The 16,738-nt window shown below is 50.8% G+C and overlaps 2 protein-coding genes and 1 long non-coding RNA gene across 4 annotated transcripts in view; 2 read left to right on the plus strand and 1 right to left on the minus strand.

Moving 5' to 3' along the window:
• The window catches only part of ELL (elongation factor for RNA polymerase II), a 47,514-nt gene extending 35,731 nt beyond the window's left edge, over positions 1 to 11,783 (minus strand). Inside the window, exon 1 of one of the 2 annotated variants that reach the window (XM_082206409.1) lies at positions 11,616 to 11,783. In XM_082206409.1, the coding sequence (XP_082062535.1) occupies positions 11,616 to 11,747 (132 nt within the window). In that variant the 5' untranslated portion in view covers positions 11,748 to 11,783. The remainder of the gene's footprint in view (positions 1 to 11,615) is intronic. The other variant, XM_082206410.1, reaches the window with a different exon arrangement.
• Positions 1 to 16,738, plus strand: part of LOC309523094 — a 58,122-nt gene that overhangs the window by 24,990 nt on the left and 16,394 nt on the right. The window lies entirely within an intron of this gene.
• MRPL34 (mitochondrial ribosomal protein L34) lies at positions 11,812 to 15,414 on the plus strand (the record flags this gene model as incomplete). The annotated part of the gene is made up of 3 exons (XM_082206900.1): positions 11,812 to 11,942; positions 13,563 to 13,904; positions 14,863 to 15,414. 3 exons carry the CDS (start codon positions 11,812 to 11,814, stop codon positions 15,155 to 15,157), a joined length of 768 nt encoding a protein of 255 aa, XP_082063026.1. The 3' UTR covers positions 15,158 to 15,414.

The following is a 16,738-nucleotide window of genomic DNA, read 5'->3' on the forward strand; positions in this document are numbered from 1 at the left end:
GGCATTTTAAGCCGCTCCATTGGTCCTGCTGAGGTGTGCTGCGTGCATGCAAGGCAGTGAGGGGCAATGGTTAGAGTGCTGGACCCCAGGAGAGGCCAGGGAGTGGCCTAAGTGGGGATTCAGCCCCTGACTGCATTCACACAGTACACAAAGCGCGCCTGGCGCCTGGCTAATTTCAAACACGGGCAAAGTCACCCATGTCAGGGGCCATTGCAGCAACATCAACGCCCCTAGTGCAACAGGGTGTCAGAAGTGGATTAAGAATTTTGCTAAAAGGTAAAGGGACCCCTGACCATTAGGTCCAGTCGTGACCAACTCTGGGGTTGCAGCACTCATCTCGCTTTATTGGCCGAGGGAGCCGGCGTACAGCTTCCGGGTCATGTGGCCAGCATGACTAAGCCGCTTCTGGCGAACCAGAGCAGCGCACGGAAACGCCGTTTACCTTCCCGCCAGAGTGGTACCTATTTATCTACTTGCACTTGGACGTGCTTTCGAACTGCTAGGTTGGCAGGAGCAGGGAGCGAGCAACGGGAGCTCACCCCGTCGTCGCGGGGATTCGAACCGCCGAGCTTCTGATCGGCAAGTCCTAGGCTCTGTGGTTTAACCCAAAGCCTCCTGCTTCCCTTCAAGAGTTTTGCTATGGGGCTGCAAAACACAACCGGCGGGACAAACGCAGCTGACTGAACCACTTTCCAGGAAGCCCTTAAAAGCCAAGCCTTCTCACTGCTCCCCAAAATAAAATTTAAGTAGCTTACAACCCGACCTACCCAAAATATCCGCATCTTTCGCTTACCTCTCTTCCAACCGCCACCTGCAATGTGTGCTCGGGGAGAGGAAGGGAGAGATAACACAACAGCCTTCTGATTTGCTGCTGAATCCCATAGCAACTGTATTCCTTTCAGAGGTAAATTTCACAGGCAATAATTCCAAAGAGCTTCGGGGAGAAATGCTCAGGTTCCGACTGGGTTGGAGGGGCTCTTTTGCGGCTAGGGAAAGAGGCTCAGCGTTCCTGGAACCATAGCTGTCAAGTGTCCCTTATTTGAAGGGACAGTCCCTTATTCCAGCGCCATGTCCCACTGCTGTCCCTTATTGATAGATGTCCCTTAAATGATGTCCCTTAAATTTCAAAGGAAGCAGCTCATCTCCCCCCATCCCTGCTGGTCAGGGAGGTGGGAGGCTCCAACTGTGTTGCTTGGCTGTGTTGCTCACCCAATAAGAAGTCTAAGAATGACAGGGGGTGGAGCTTGCATGCCTTGTGTGTGGCTAGATAATGCAAGCTGAGGGGGTTTTTGAATGCTGGACGCCATTTTGTTGCACGTGCTGCTGCAAACTTTGCAGTGCAAAGCCAGGCCGGGGAGCCATCTTAAGCTGAGGCTGCATAGGCCTTGTGGTGCATGGGATTCAGATTCTATTCAGTTGAACCTCTGGTTACAAAGTTGGTTGGGCAGTGTTCTCGAAGCTACCAGCATGAGTTTGACCAGACTGCAGGAGGACAGGAAGACTGGAGTGCCTGGAACAGGTGAGGCTGCAGGTCCCTTATTTTGGCTGCTGGTCCCTTATTTTCAAATCTGTAAGTTGACAGCTATGCCTGGAACGCAAGATCCAACCTTCCCTTCTAGTAATACTTGGCGTTCATATTCTGGTCCCCCAACTCCACCCCAACTGCTGAAATACACAAATACAGGCCACTGGTCTGTCCAGGCCTCACATCCTGGTCTCGCAGTGGCCAACCAGATCTCCCAATAGGAAACCCGCAATCAGGATTCGAATACAAGGTCAGTCTCCCCTCCCGCGGCTTCCGGCGACTGGTATTCAGAAGCACTGCTGCCAGAGTTTGAAACTCAAAGACTTATCATCATCAATCTTTATTACGGTCCAGAGACCCAACAAATCATTAGAAAGCAATACACAATCCATGCAGCCTGCCTCCAGGTTAAACAAGCATTTTGTTCAGAATATAGGGATCATTGGTTCTTGCGACCACCGATAAAAACTTTGCCACTGCTAATGTTCTAGCGTTTGTCCGGTCTTCCAATAGGAACCTGACATAGCGAGCCTCTGATTTTCCCGGGAAAGGTACCAGCGAGGGTAATATCAGTTCAGCCCTGGCTTGCTCATATTTTGCACAGTGCAACAAAATATGTTTTATGGAATCGATGTCTTGAGCACACGAGCAAAGTCTGTCCTGGTAGGGAACTCCTCTCAACCTGCCAGCCAACACTGCAGAAGGAAAGACGTTTAGTCTGGCTTTGGTGAAAAGCCTTCGATAGTTTGGTACTGTCAGGTTTGTAATGTAAGATGTTAACTTAAAAACATACCCAAAGATATATAAGCTAGGCGCCCAGTGGCTCCTGAGACCCAGGTTTCCGCCACCAAAGCGAACTGTCGTTTTTGGGGCAAGCCTTGTTTTTCAAATGACGGACTGACCATGACTGATTATCGGTTAAATATCGGGTTAGTTTTATAGGTCAACACCAGCACTTTGGATCGGGCCGAGAACTGGCAGCCCAGGATCGGTGCAATGTGCTCAAACCGTCTTGCTGCCTGGTGAGTGACACAGCCGCTAAATTCTGCAGCGGCTGAAGTTTCCAAACCATCTTCAGAAGCAGCCCTACGTAGAACGCATTGCAGCAATCTAACCCTGAGGTTACCAGAGCATAGACCACAGTAGTTAGGCTATCCCGGTCCAGATTGGGGCGTAGCTGGGCCACCAGCCGAAGCTGATGGAAGGCGCTTTGTGCCACTGAGGCCACCTGAGCCTCGAGTGACAGCAAAGGATCCAGGAGGACCCTCAAGCTACGAACCTGTTCCTTCAGAGGAAGCACAACCCCACCAAAAGCAGGTGATCTACCAGTCATCTGGTCTAGGGAATAGTTTTATCTTGACTAAGCTTTGGTTTGCTGGCTAATCGAGGCACAACAATGACCCAGCACATGGGCAGGCAAATTAAGGCCCGGGGGCCGGATCCGGCCCAATCGCCTCCTAAACCCGGCCCACGGACTGTCCAGGAATCAGCGTATTTTTACATGAGTAGAATGTGTCCTTTGATTTAAAATGCATCTCTGGGTTATTTGTGGGGCCTGCCTGGTGTTTTGACATGAGTGGAATGTGTGCTTTTAATTTAAAATGCATCTCTGGGTTATTTGTGAGGCACAGGAATTTGTTCATTTTTTTTCCTTCAAAATCTAGTCCGGCCACCCCACAAGGTCTTAGGGCCAGTGGACTGGTCCCCTGCTGAAAAACCACACAGCCTAGGACTTGCCGATCAGAAGGTCAGCGGTTCGAATCCCCGCAATGACGGGGTGAGCTCCCGTTGCTCGCTCCCTGCTCCTGCCAACCTAGCAGTTCGAAAGCACGTCAAAGCACAAGTAGATAAATAGGTACCACTCCAGTGGGGAGGTAAATGGCGTTTCTGTGTGCTGCTCTGGTTCGCCAGAAGTTATGCTGGCCACATGACCCGGAAGCTGTACGCCGGCTCCCTCAGCCAGTAAAGCGAGATGAGCGCCGCAACACCAGAGTCGGCCACGACTGGACCTAATGGTCAGGGGTCCCTTTACCTTTACCTAGTAACTTAAGAGGAGCAAATTTGCAAAGCAGGACAAGAGATACGGGTTTTTGCTTGTTTGTTTTTAAAAAACACAGGGCGGACCACCTGTTTCGCACGCAGCGAGCGCCTGGTTCAATCCTGGCAATGCCCATGGAAAAATACGAGACGGCAATTTGCACCTGAGAGAGCCGTCAGAGGCCTGACCTCATATTCTTGCACTGGAAGAACTAAATGACCCTCACGGTCAATTCCAACACAACAATTCCATGACTCCGGCAAGGAAAATGCTCCAGAGAAATTCACGGGATGTCCTTGAGTTCTAGCGTTACGACGGAGGGAGGGAAATAATCTCGACTCATTTTCTTTATGCCATGGCTTATTTTATATGCTCCCATCAACATCAACAACAACCCACAAATGCTGTAGCTTGTAAGTCTGCTCCATCCCCCTAGTGAGTTATTATTATTTAGTGAATCTCTATCCTGCCCTATACCTGCAGGTCTCAGGGACATTCACAGGGTCGCCTTTCCCTGAACCCAGCTCAGACCCAGGAGCTTCCACAGAAAGGCTGCTGAGCTGTGGCTTAGGGCCCTCGTATTTATGGGACCGCCTCTCCTGGTCGGCCCCGCAGAGGACCTTAAGGTCCATGAATAACCATAGTTTAGAGGTCCCGGGCCCTAAGGAAGTCAGACTATCCTCCACCAGGACCAGGGCCTTCTTAGTGATGGCTCCAACCGGGTGGAATGCTCTGTCCCATGAGACCAGGGCCCTTCAGGATTTAACCTCCTTCCGTCGGGCCTGTAAGACAGAGCTATTCCGCCTGGAATAATTTGAATCAAGCCTGATCTTTTATTTCCATTCCCCTCCCTTTTTATGAAGATCACCCGCTCTGAGACCCCACAGCTAATTCTCCCCTGACCTCCTCGCTGGCCCAAGTAGGACCAATTCAGCCAGCTAGCCCAGGGGATTATCTAAATGAATTTTGATTTTTATTGTTATTCACGTTTTTATATTGTATTTTATGCCGCTTTTATAATTGTTTTAAATTTGTTGTTAGCCGCCCTGAGCCTGGTTTTTGAACTGGGAAGGGCAGGGGTATAAATTAAAAATTATTTTTATTATTATTATTATGAGCTGTGCTCTTTCTTTCCCTCTCTCTCTCTCGCACAAAGTAAGATCAGGTGCCGGGATTTCCTAACCTGATCTCCTCTCCGCCCAGCCGCTAGTCATCCTGGGATGGCCGTCCCCAGGAAAAGAGGCCCAGCTGGGTGTATGTGGGCCAACTCACTTTGGAGTGTCACAACCAACCCAGATGCTGTCTGTTGACAGCGGACCTTGGGTTGCAACAGGCTTTTTGGCGTGAGAGAGTGTGGCCGACTAGCGAGGATGCTGCGCTCAGGACCTGTGGGAGACCAGGATTCGACACGGTAGCTCCCTGGCCACTCGCTCTCGGCCTTGCCCTGCCTCGCAGGCTTGTGGTTAGCCAGGCGCCAGGCGCGTTTCGCAACGGGCACGGGTCCAATGGAGACCACATGTTCATATAAGAGCTCGGCTGCTGGATCCGACCCAAAGGAGGCCTATCTAAGCCCAGCCTCCTGTCCTCGCAGCGCTCCAAAGGCAAACCCTCGAGTAGGAGGTGGCAGCAGTAGCTTTCTCCCGGTGTTAGAAATTAGCCGGGCGCCAAGGCGCGTTTTGTGACTGGCGCCGGTGCAGTTGCGACTACGTGGGGATCTCTGAGTGCCAGGCTGGCGGCTGACATCTCCATCAAGCTGGCCCCTCCAGCTTTCTTAAGCAGGTCAGCAGAAGAGCTTATTTGTTGGGCTGATCTCCCACCGTTTTCTCCGTGGTTCAGCCCCCTCCTCAGTTCATCCCTGCAATGAACCTGCAAGGTAGATCAAGAGGTTGTGACTGACTCCAAGGTGACCCAGTGAGCTCCACGGTGGGAGCGTGGATTTCCAACAGAGCCTCCATGGACACAGCCAGTCTACCTTGGTGGCGAACAAGAGCAGGAGAAGCCTTCCCATTGAGGAGCAGGCTTCCCATCGCGGGCATCGCAGTGGGCCACTGCGAAGACAGGAAGGGTGCTGGGCTGGACAGGCCTGATTCCTCAAACCCCAGGAGCAAGGGTGTGGATTCGAGACCCTGCAAAATCTGTGTGATACTGGGCCAGTGCGGCCAGAGGTTTGAGAGGTTATAAAGTCCCTTCCAGCGTTGGAAACTCAGAAAAAATCTAGGTTACGGTCACTACCACAGAATGTCTGTTTGCCAGGGGGTTGGAATAAAATAATAAATGCCGTTTTTGAGCTATTTTAGCCGATTTTCGCCCAGACGCTACTTCCGGCTGCAGTATTTTGGGTATGTCCGGGGAATTCCGGACGTACGGCAACCCTATTTTGCAAGAATTTGCTATCAAGAAGGAGAAACACACACAGTGGAAATGGAAATGGCACTAAAAATGGACTAAGGAAGAGGTTTTTTAACTGTGTTCGCCACGCGGTGGCAAACGGAACCCTCGCCAGTAGCAAAGCGCGCCTGGCTCCTGGCTAATTTCTAACGCCGGACACCGGTGTTGCTGATTCCTAAGCAACGATTTGGCTCCACCTAGGGGGCCTCAAAACAGGCTGAGAACAGCAGAACGACCCCATTTCCTTGGTCTCCAGAGAGCGGGCATTCTGCCCCCACTCGTTCAATACACACCTGCGATTTCATTTTAAGGTTTGTGTGCTGGAGGGGGTAGGATCCCACACTTGTCCCCGTTACGAAAGCGGGCCTGTTCATTCCACATGCATCCCACCGAAAAATAAACCGCACAGGCAAGCAAGTCATGTTCCGGGGTTGCAGAGGAAAGCAGCCTTCTGCAACCTCGCTCTGCCGTCTCTTGCAGCTGATAAACACTCATTAGCAAGCAATTGCTGTAACGAAGAAGCAGCAGCAGCAGCAGCCATGCCATCCAGTGTGTAATTAGCACAAACCCTCCTCCTGCCCTCGGCTGAGGCCCTTGCCGTGTAACCAACACCCTACGTTAAAAATAGAGTCCGGGACGCGGTCCCAATTTGCCCTCACCGGAGGCTGAGGTTGCCAACGATAAACAGGTTTGCCTCTCCTGGTTCCTGCCGGCCCAACTTGGAGGGAGGGAAGGGAAGCAGGCAGGCAGCCTCGGATCGGGCAAGGGGAAATGTGCCCATTAAAAAGGAAAAAAACTAAACCCAGAATATTTGATTTTTCAGGAGTCCCGGCTGAGCGGAAACTTTTTATTTCTCGCTGAAAAAACTCGAGTCCGTCTTAAGAGGCCAGGGAGTGTTTCAAAACATTCGCACACCCGCCGAGCCGCCACAAGAGCACATCCGGAGGATTGTTTGGCAACCCTCCAGGAAATCTAGGCTTGGCGTGTCCCTCACCAGGTCGCCCAACAAGCCAGACTCGCCCCATCCTTCGCCCCACGACGCAAGCGAGAGACAAGCCCTCCCTCCTGCGCCTTTGAAGTCAATTCAGAGGTGGCGCCCTAGAATGAGCACAAACACTCAGACTCAAGCAGCTGGGTGCCAAGGGTTTTCGCCAGGGGGAAAGGGGACTGGCTGCCCCCGCCGCCCTGAGAAAGCCTGGAAAGCAAGCCCCGAACGGGCCTCAACCTGTCGCACAGCTTGGGGGTAGGGGCTGGGGGTCAGAAAGGGAGGATGCAAGCTTCTGGGCTACACAGGACTCTCGGGCTGGAGGTGGGAAGGAGAGATTAGGTGGGTGGTGAGCTGTAACTGATGCCAAATATCGACTTCCTCTCTCTCCAAAACTCCAGATTTTGGGGGCGGGGGGAGAGAGAGGGGCTGGAAAATAGGGGACAAGAACCTGCTGGCTGTGCTCTGTTATCAAGCCGAAGAGTCCTGTGTGACCCGGAGGCCCGCAACACAACACAGCTAAGGACACAAAGCTCTAAGCTTCCCCCTAAGCATGGGGCACCCCACACAGAGCACCCGCCCCATTCCCCGAGCCCCTCATTTCCCAAGCCTAGCCCCACGTGTCAAAGAAAGCGGGGTGCCCCCCCCACCGCTTAGCAGGAAGATTGATGGGTCCAGCGAGCACGCACCCTGATTTTCCTGCCACCGAGAAATGGGTCTCTTCGCGCGGGTTACTCAAATGGATGCCGCAATTGGTGGCGAACGATGGATTAAAAGTAAAGAGCCCTGGGGTTTGGGAAAAAAGCACTTATTTCTTAAAGCTGTTTGGAGGGGGTCAGTCGTTACAAAACACCTCCAAAAGTCTCTCCCCTTTCCAAATTGACCCACTCTTTGATTGACATGGCATTCTTGGGGGGGGGTGGGGGTTTGAGCTCTGGGTTTTTTTGGGAGGGGGGCATTAAACCTCCTTTAAACTCCCCTCCCCACATATAAGTGATTCTCCATAAATTTGAGGGGCCTGTCTTTAGTCCGAACCCCACTCAGCTGTCCCTTATTATTATTATTGGGGGGGGGGTATTGATTTAAAACCTCCACCTTAAGTCTTTCCAGTACAATACTTACTAATGGGCTTCTCTCATTCAGAAGGCAGACTTTTTTGGGGGTTGGGGGGGGCAGGAAGAAGGAGGAGGCACAAATATAGACACTCAAAACTTGCCAATGCTAGACCTGTTTTCCGGGAGGAAGAGCTATAGAACTCTGTGGGGGTTACTTTGGAGTAGGCAGGCCTAGGATTGTACTATAAACGGGGGAGGGGGGGAGAGAGTTTGCCCTGTCCATCTTCCCCCATCCCAATATCTGTCTGGGACAGGCTCACTGGTCTTTTTCGGGCGACAACAGAGAACTCCTTGTATCCTGAGACATTGCAAAGTCAAGCCCATAACTCACCACCCAAACTGGTATATTTAAAGTGTGTGTGGGGGGAGAGAGGTATACCCAGTCTATGGGCTCACCCTCCCAATTTTCTGCTGGGACATATGGGGGGCGGGTTTGTAAATCTGCCTTTCCACATCATGCTCTAATAATACACAGCTCCCCTATGAAAATGGGGAGGGGGGTTCCCTTTTTTCCAGGTCCCCATTTTTTTGGGGGGGATCTTTAGAGACAGGTGCTTGGTGGAGGGGACAGTTCTGTCTCTGTTTCCTTAGTCCTATAACAGTCACATCTCTCCCCCCCCCCAAAAAAACACCAAACATTCATAATTACAAAAACATGGATCTGTTCGTATCCAGACCTCTTTCGTTGTGTATGGGGGGGGGCGCTTCTCACAATAGTAGCCTTTTTTTTATTTATTTTTTGGAGGGGGAGTTCCGTCTTTCCTCATTTCACCACACCCCAAGGACACACCTCCTCCTCCCCCCTGCCCAAACTCTCCTCCATCAACTTCCTCCTTTTCCAGGTTACTTTTTCCGGAGGTGGGGGGTAGGGAGAAGAAGAAATCACACTACAAAATGGCCCTTTTGCGGAAGGGGAGAAAAAGGGACCCCCACTTCATCCAACAACCCCCCCCATGCAATTATGAAAGGGGGGGGTGTTCCACGCTTATTCAGAGTAATTTTGGAAGAGCAGACAGAGGGAGGGGGACAAAATCCACTTCTGAGACTCACCTTTTTGGGGGGGAAGGATCGGTCTCCCCAATCCCGTAGCCACCCCCTCTAACCCATAATATATTTGAAGGGGGGGTCCATCTCATTCAGAGTAGGGGATCTTGTGCCTACAGGTTTGGGGGGGAGCCACTTCTCACCTTCCACTTCCCCCCATATTTATGAAATAAAGGAGGGCTCTCACCTTTGATGACCCCATTTAAAAAGTGGGGTTCACTGTCCCCTCCCTTTCTAAACAATGAGGGGGACCACCTTTCTTTCCCTCATTATACTTCTCTCCTCTTTTCCACCCCCTTGTTATAAGAAAAGGGGCATTTATTGATGTGGGGGTCCCTCTGCCCCCCTTTTCCCATACTAATAAGGGTCTCAGTCCTCTCTTGCCTGTTCATAAGGTGGGGGGCTGTCCCCTTTTCCTTCCCCCATTATAAGAGGGGGGTCTCCATAGGTGATAAGAGACAGTCCTCCCTCCGTAAATATATAGGGGTGTCTGTCCCCAGGCCCTTCTCTAAGGTGGGAAGCGTTCTCCTTCGCTCCCCCCCCATTACAATGCCCCCCACTGTACTGATAAGGGGGGGCTCCTTTCCCCTACATTAAGGAGGGGGAAAGCAACTCTCCAGTGATGAATTGAGGGGGTACCCTCCTCCCTACCTTAATGGGGGTTCCCCACTATACATGAAGCGGGGGTCCTTCTTTCCTATTGATGAGGATTGTTTGTGGAGGGGGGTCGCCTTTTCATTGAGGGGGAAGGCTACTCTCTAGTGACAAAGTGGGGTTCCACCTTCCCTTCCCTCTATACATGAGGTGGGGGTCCTTCTCTTCTATCAATAGGTGTGGAGGGGAGTCCCCCTTCCCTCTCCCCCAATTATGATGAGGAAGGGAACTCTATTAAAAAGGGGAGTCCAGTTTTGTTTTTTTAAGGAGATGCTCCTCTCTAGTGACGAAGTGGGGGTCCCCCTTTCCTTCCCTACCTTAACAGGGGTCCCCCACTATACAGGAAGTAGGGGTCCCCCTCTCCTGTTAATGAGGAGTGTGTGTGGAGGGGGGGTATCACTTCCCTCTCCCCCAGTTATGATGAGAAAGGGGGTGCTCCCCATATTAATGAACACCTCTCTTTTAAAAAAGGGGTTTCCTCATATTAATGAACACCTCTTTTTTAAACAGGGGGTCTCCCCATATTAATGAACACCTCTCTTTTAAACAGGGGGTCTCCCCATATTAATGAACACCTCTCTTTTAAACAGGGGGTGCTCCCCATATTAATGAACACCTCTTTTTTAAACAGGGGGTCTCCCCATATTAATGAACACCTCTTTTTAAAAAAGGGCTGCTCCCCATATTAATGAGGAGGGGGTGGCCTTTTCCTCCCCCGTCCATTATAATGACACGAGAAGAGGGAGAGTGTGGGGGGGACTCTATTTAAAAAGGGGGTCCTCTATTTTTTAAAAAAGGGGGTGCTCCCCATATTAATGAGGGGGGTGGCCTTTTCCTCCCCCGCCCATTATAATGACAGGAGGAGAGGGAGTGTGTGTGGTGGTGGGGGACTCTATTTAAAAAGGGGGGTCCTCTATTTAAAAAGGGGGTGCTCCCCACATTAATGAGGGGGGTGGCCTTTTCCTCCCCGTCCATTATAATGACACGAGGAGAGGGAGAGAGAGTGGGGGGGACTCTATTTAAAAAGGGGGTCCTCTACTTAAAAGGGGGTCCTCTATTTAAAAAGGGGGTGCTCCCCACATTAATGAGGGGGTGGCCTTTTCCTCCCCCGTCCATTATAATGACACGAGAGGGAGAGAGAGTGGGGGGGACTCTATTTAAAAAGGGGGTCCTCTATTTAAAAAGGGGGTGCTCCCCACATTAATGAGGGGGGTGGCCTTTTCCTCCCCGTCCATTATAATGACACGAGGAGAGGGAGAGAGAGTGGGGGGGACTCTATTTAAAAAGGGGGGTCTCTTTTTATAAAGGGGGTGCTCCCCATATTAATGAGGGGGGTGGCCTTTTCCTCCCCCGCCCATTATAATGACACGAGGAGAGGGAGTGTGTGTGGTGGGGGGGGACTCTATTTAAAAAGGGGGTCCTCTATTTAAAAAGGGGGTCCTCTATGTAAAAAGGGGGTCCTCTATTTAAAAAGGGGGTCCTCTATTTAAAAAGGGGGTGCTCTCCACATTAATGGGGGGTGGCCTTTTCCTCCCCCGCCCATTATAATGACACGAGGAGAGGGAGTGTGTGTGGTGGGGGGGGACTCTATTTAAAAAGGGGGTCCTCTATTTAAAAAGGGGGTCCTCTATTTAAAAAGGGGGTCCTCTATTTAAAAAGGGGGTCCTCTATTTAAAAAGGGGGTGCTCTCCACATTAATGGGGGGTGGCCTTTTCCTCCCCCGTCCATTATAATGACACGAGGAGAGGGAGTGTGTGTGGTGGGGGGGGTCCCCTCCAAGGCCTATATATATATATGGGGGGGGTCGTGCCTCCCCTCCCCCCCACAGAAGCCCCGCCCCTCCCCTCCCCCCCCGCGACCACCCACCTTGCGCCCCTGGTAGGCCTCGAAGGCGCGCAGGGCCGAGTCGGTGAGCTTGACGTGGAAGACGGAGACGCGGGTGCCGCGGCCGAGCCGCCCGCACGACAGCGCGTAGCCCCCCTCCGCCAGCGCCGCCATCTTGGGAACCTCCGCCGAGGGAGGAGGAGGAGGAGGAGGCGGAGGCGCCCGGCCACGCCCCCTCATGCCTAGATTATGCGGCGCCGCGTGCCACGCCTTCCACGCCCTCCGCCTGACCCTGGCGCGGAGAACCTCCGGCGCTCGCTCCGCCCCCCCCGTGGCGTCATCGCGCTGCCGCGAAGCACGCCGGGAAACGTAGTCCCCACAGTTCTCCCCCCTGTCTCTATCCCACGCTGGGTTAAACTAAGGGAGGGGAGGGCATGCTGTCTTCTACAACAACAACAACAACAACAACAACAACAACAACAACAACAACAACAACAACAACAACAACAACATAATAATCATCATCATCATCATCACGATAATAGTAATCAATAATAATAATAATCAGGATAATAATCAATAATAATAATAATAATCACGATAATAATAATAAATAATAATAAATAATAATAATAATTATTGAATAATTAATAATTGTAATTTTTAATAAGGTTATGGTGTATGTTTGTTTCTTTTATGTGTTTGTTTATAATGTGAAAACCAATAAAAAAATATTGGGGGAAATGATAAATAATATTTAATACTAAATTATATTTAATATTTGATGAATTATTGTATTTTAATATCTTGCTGGAAGCCGCCCAGAGTGGCTGGGGAAACCCAGCCAGATGGGCAGAGTATAAATAATAATAAACCAGTAAGGTAAAAGTAAAGGGACCCCTGACCATTAGGTCCAGTTGCGGCCGACTCTGGGGTTGCGGCGCTCATCTCGCTTTATTGGCCGAGGGAGCCGGCGCACAGCTTCCGGGTCATGTGGCCAGCAGGACTAAGCCGCTTCTGGCGAACCAGAGCAGCGCACGGAAACGCCCTTTCCCTTCCCGCCGGAGTGCTACCTATTTATCTACTTGCACTTGACGTGCTTTCGAACTGCTAGGTTGGCAGGAGCAGGGACCGAGCAACGGGAGCTCACCCAGTCGTGGGGATTCGAACCGCCGACCTTCTGATTGTCAAGTCCTAGGCTCTGTGGTTTAACCCACAGCGCCACCCGCGTCCCTTAAATAAACCAGTAGAATCCATTAATTCCAAAGGGTTGGATGCAGATTTGATTAACAAGTTAATTTAGCATAAACAGCTATATTCATTATAGGACGTACATTTAGTCGTAGAGCATCATGTTGTCTAATTTATCGTTCTTTTTATATACGGTATATATTAAGCGTGTGGAAATTAACGGAGTTATATTAGCTGTGCCCAGTGATTTTCAATGGGTCTACTCTGTTTATGTACTTGAATGCAACAACTGACCCCAATTTATATTTCATGTGGTTATATACTCTTCTTTCCATGTTGTGCAACTCTTTTATTTATTATTTTTTTAATATTTCAGTCTATATTGATCAATCACACGGTTGTACTTATGCGTTTAGTGGCATTTATACGCCTTAACAAAGTTTTATACAGTATAGAAATCTTAATTCCTCGGGAAGAGGTAGAGAAAGACTACATGTACGGCAGCTCGAGAGGGCCAAAAAGCCTCTTTTCGGTTCGCTTTGGCGTGCAGTGCGCAAGCGCCTTGCCGCAAAGCACGCTGGGAAGTGTTGTTTTCCCTCTGGATAACAGCGTCGCTATTACATTTTTTTCCAAATAATTACATAATTCTTGCTATCCATAGCAGCCTGCTATGTGTATCTCCCGAAATAAGGAATAATAATAATAAAATAAATAAATAAATAAATAAATAAATAAATAAATAAATAAGGCGCGCAAAGAATGCTGGGTAATTCTCTCTCCCCGCCTCTTTGTTGCTAGGCGCGTCACAGGCCAAACTCATAATAGTACGGCTGAGGGGGGCGGGGCCATTCAAATGACGCCTGCGTGTTGCGTCACGAGGGGCGGGGCCAAGGTGTTTTTCCTTCTTCCCGACGTCAACGAGACGCCGCCCTCTATTGGTCGAAGCCGAGAAGCGCGTCTCCGCCGGAAAAAAGAACTACGCTACCCAGGATGCAAAGCGGCGGACGCGCACCGCCTCTTCCGGTCCAATCTTTCGATTTTGATTGGTGCGACGTCACGGGCCAAAGGAGCGCTTCCGTTTCTGGAGAGAGAGGACGGGGCGAGGGACGAGGAGAAGATGGTCAGCTTGGCAGGAGGCAGGTAAGGGCTCGGACGGAGCAGCAGCAGAGAGAGGGGGAGGCCTGAATTGTGCTGGGAGCCTCTGAGCATGCACAGAGTGATTGAAGCTTCTGCGCATGCGCAGAACTGCCCCTGGGGGTTGAAGCCCCTGTGCATGCACAGAGTGCCCCTTATCTATTAAAGCCATGTGGCAAGACGTGGTGTTCCTTGGGCAGGGCCTTTTCCTTCCACTTCCAGAGTGCGAATATGCACCAGAGCATACGCAGAATACCTGTGAACATGATAATAATAATAATAATAATAATAATAATAATAATAATAATAATTTTTTACTTATACCTCGCCCTCCCCAGCCAAGACCGGGCTCAGGGCGGCTAACAACCCATAATAAAAGCAAGTTGATTAAAATACAATTTTAAAAAAGATTAAAGGACAACATTAAAACATTAAGGTGTAGGCTTTTCACAGGAGGAGAAAGGAAAAAGAAAGAGGGGGAGGGAATCAAACTGATTCTAAGCCAAAGGCCTGGTGGAACATCTCTGTGTTTCCTTCCCCCTGCAAACAGTGTACTTTCTGAGCATGTACAGAGTGCATTTCTTGCCTGGAGAGGAGAGGGAGGTCTAAGCCATTTTCTGAGACCTAAACGTCCTCATCAAAACTTATACAGTAGTACCTCTGCGAACGGGACCCGCAACATGAACAGAACACAACCGTTGTATGCACGGGTCGCGATTTGCCGCTTCCGCGCATGCGCGTGACATCATTTTGAGCGCATGTGCGAGCAGCAAAACCTGGAAGTAACCCTTTTCCGGTACTTCCAGGTCGCCGCGGGACACAAAATGAAAAGATTTAACTGAAGTGTATGCTTATAAAAATATAACACTCAACACACACAAAACCAGGACTGTCTGTCGTAATGAAACCTGAACAAACGAAGCAAAAAGTTCTCTTTTCTTTCTCCCCCCCACTCCACCCCCAGATCCCTCCTTCTCATGCAGAGGATTTCGGCTGCTGTGCTTTACCGGCGTGGGATCAGTTCCCTTTTCTCCGTGCCGCTGTCTCCAGAGCCAGCAGCTGCCTGCCGGAGTTTCCCTCAGCTGGTGACGCCATGGGGCTGCCAACAGATCCGGACGAAAGCCCGCGGCAATGAGTACCAACCCTCAAACCTCAAGAGGAAACATAAGCACGGCTGGATCAAGCGCATCCGCACTCGCAGCGGCATCGAGGTGATCCTCCGACGGATGTTGAAAGGCAGGAAGTCTCTGACCCATTAAAAAAACACCCCCTGCATCAAAAGCTTCAAGCCGGTTCATTTTGCTATAACGCGCTAAAGAGTCTTGCGCACCACAAACTGGAACAGAAGCTCTTCCATTTCTGCAATGTCTGTGTCTGGATTGGAAGCCAATGATTTTTCTATGGGGATTTGTCAGCTGAATCGAAACCGGAAACTTTCGTAGGTGTCATTGCCGTTCAGGAATGGAGATTTATTTCCCGCCTTTCTGCAAAGCAAATAAATTGTTGTTGTTGTTTAGTTGTGTCTGACTCTTTGTGACCCTCTGGACCGGAGCACACCAGGCACTCCAGTCTTCCACTGCCTCCCGCAGTTTGGTCAAACTCATGCTGGTAGCTTCGAGAACACTGTCCCACCATCTCGTCCTCCGTCGTCCCCTTCTCCTTGTGCCCTCCATCTTTCCCAACATCAGGGTCTTTTCCAGGGAGGCGCCATCTAATCGCCTTAGGGACTCCGCTCCGCATTTGTGCAGGGGCACAAAATGTCCCTCAAGGCAACAGAGGTTTGGGATCAGAGTCTCCCTTCTCCCGGATGGTCTCCATTCCCAGGTGGACGAACCACAAATGTCCCTCAATTTCCTCTAGTAGCCCCGGCAGAAACTCCCTGCTTGACCCTTGGACCCCTTCTTAGTCCCATCCACTCCGCTTGCTGGAGCCTGTCTCCACATGCAGGGCAAGCCCCTAACCCACCCAGGGTTTGAGACCCATCAGCTCCCCTCCCCTGGTTTAGCCAGCCAGTCAAAGCTGTTCCTGGTGTGCAGGCCGCTGTTGTGTGTTGACAGCTGCTAGGAGCTGCAGGTGAGAGCTGAGTGCATGATGGGGACCAAAGAAAGACAAGGTCTGCCCTAACGCCCCATATAGGAACAATGTTGTTGTTGTTTAGTCATGCCCGCCTCTTCGTGACCCCCTGGACCAGAGAATGTCAGGCCCTCCTGTCTTCCACTGCCTCCCGCAGTTTGGTCAAACTCATGCTGGTAGCTTCGAGAACACTGTCCCAACATCTCGCCCTCTGTCGTCCCCTTCTCCTTGCGCCCTCCATCTTTCCCAACACCAGGGTCTTTTCCAGGGAGTCTTCTCTTCTCCTGAGGTGGCCAAAGTCTTGGAGCCTCAGCTTCAGGATCTGGTCTTCCAGTGAGCACTCAGGGCTGATTTCCTTCAGAATGGAGAGGTTTGATCTTCTTGCAGTCCATGGGACTCTCAAGAGTCTCCTCCAGCACCAGAATTCAGAAGCATCCATTCTTCGGCCATCAGCCTTCCTGATGGTCCAGCTCTCACTTCCATACATCAGTACAGTGGTACATCGGGTTAAGAACTAAAATCGTTCTGGAGGTCCGTTCTTAACCTGAAACTGTTCTTAACCTGAAGCACCACTTTAGCTAATGGGGGCCTCCTGCTGCTGCCACGCTGCCGGAGCACGATTTCTGTTCTCATCCTGAAGCAAAGTACTTAACCTGAAGCACTATTTCTGTAACCTGAAGTGTATGTAACCCGAGGTACCACTGTACTGGGGAAACCGGCAAGCCACTCCAGTATCGCTGCCAAGAAAACTCCATGGACAAAGACAA

Source organism: Podarcis vaucheri (genome assembly GCF_965113315.1).
Source record: "Podarcis vaucheri genome assembly, chromosome: 18".
Classification (NCBI taxonomy): Eukaryota; Metazoa; Chordata; class Lepidosauria; order Squamata; family Lacertidae; genus Podarcis; species Podarcis vaucheri.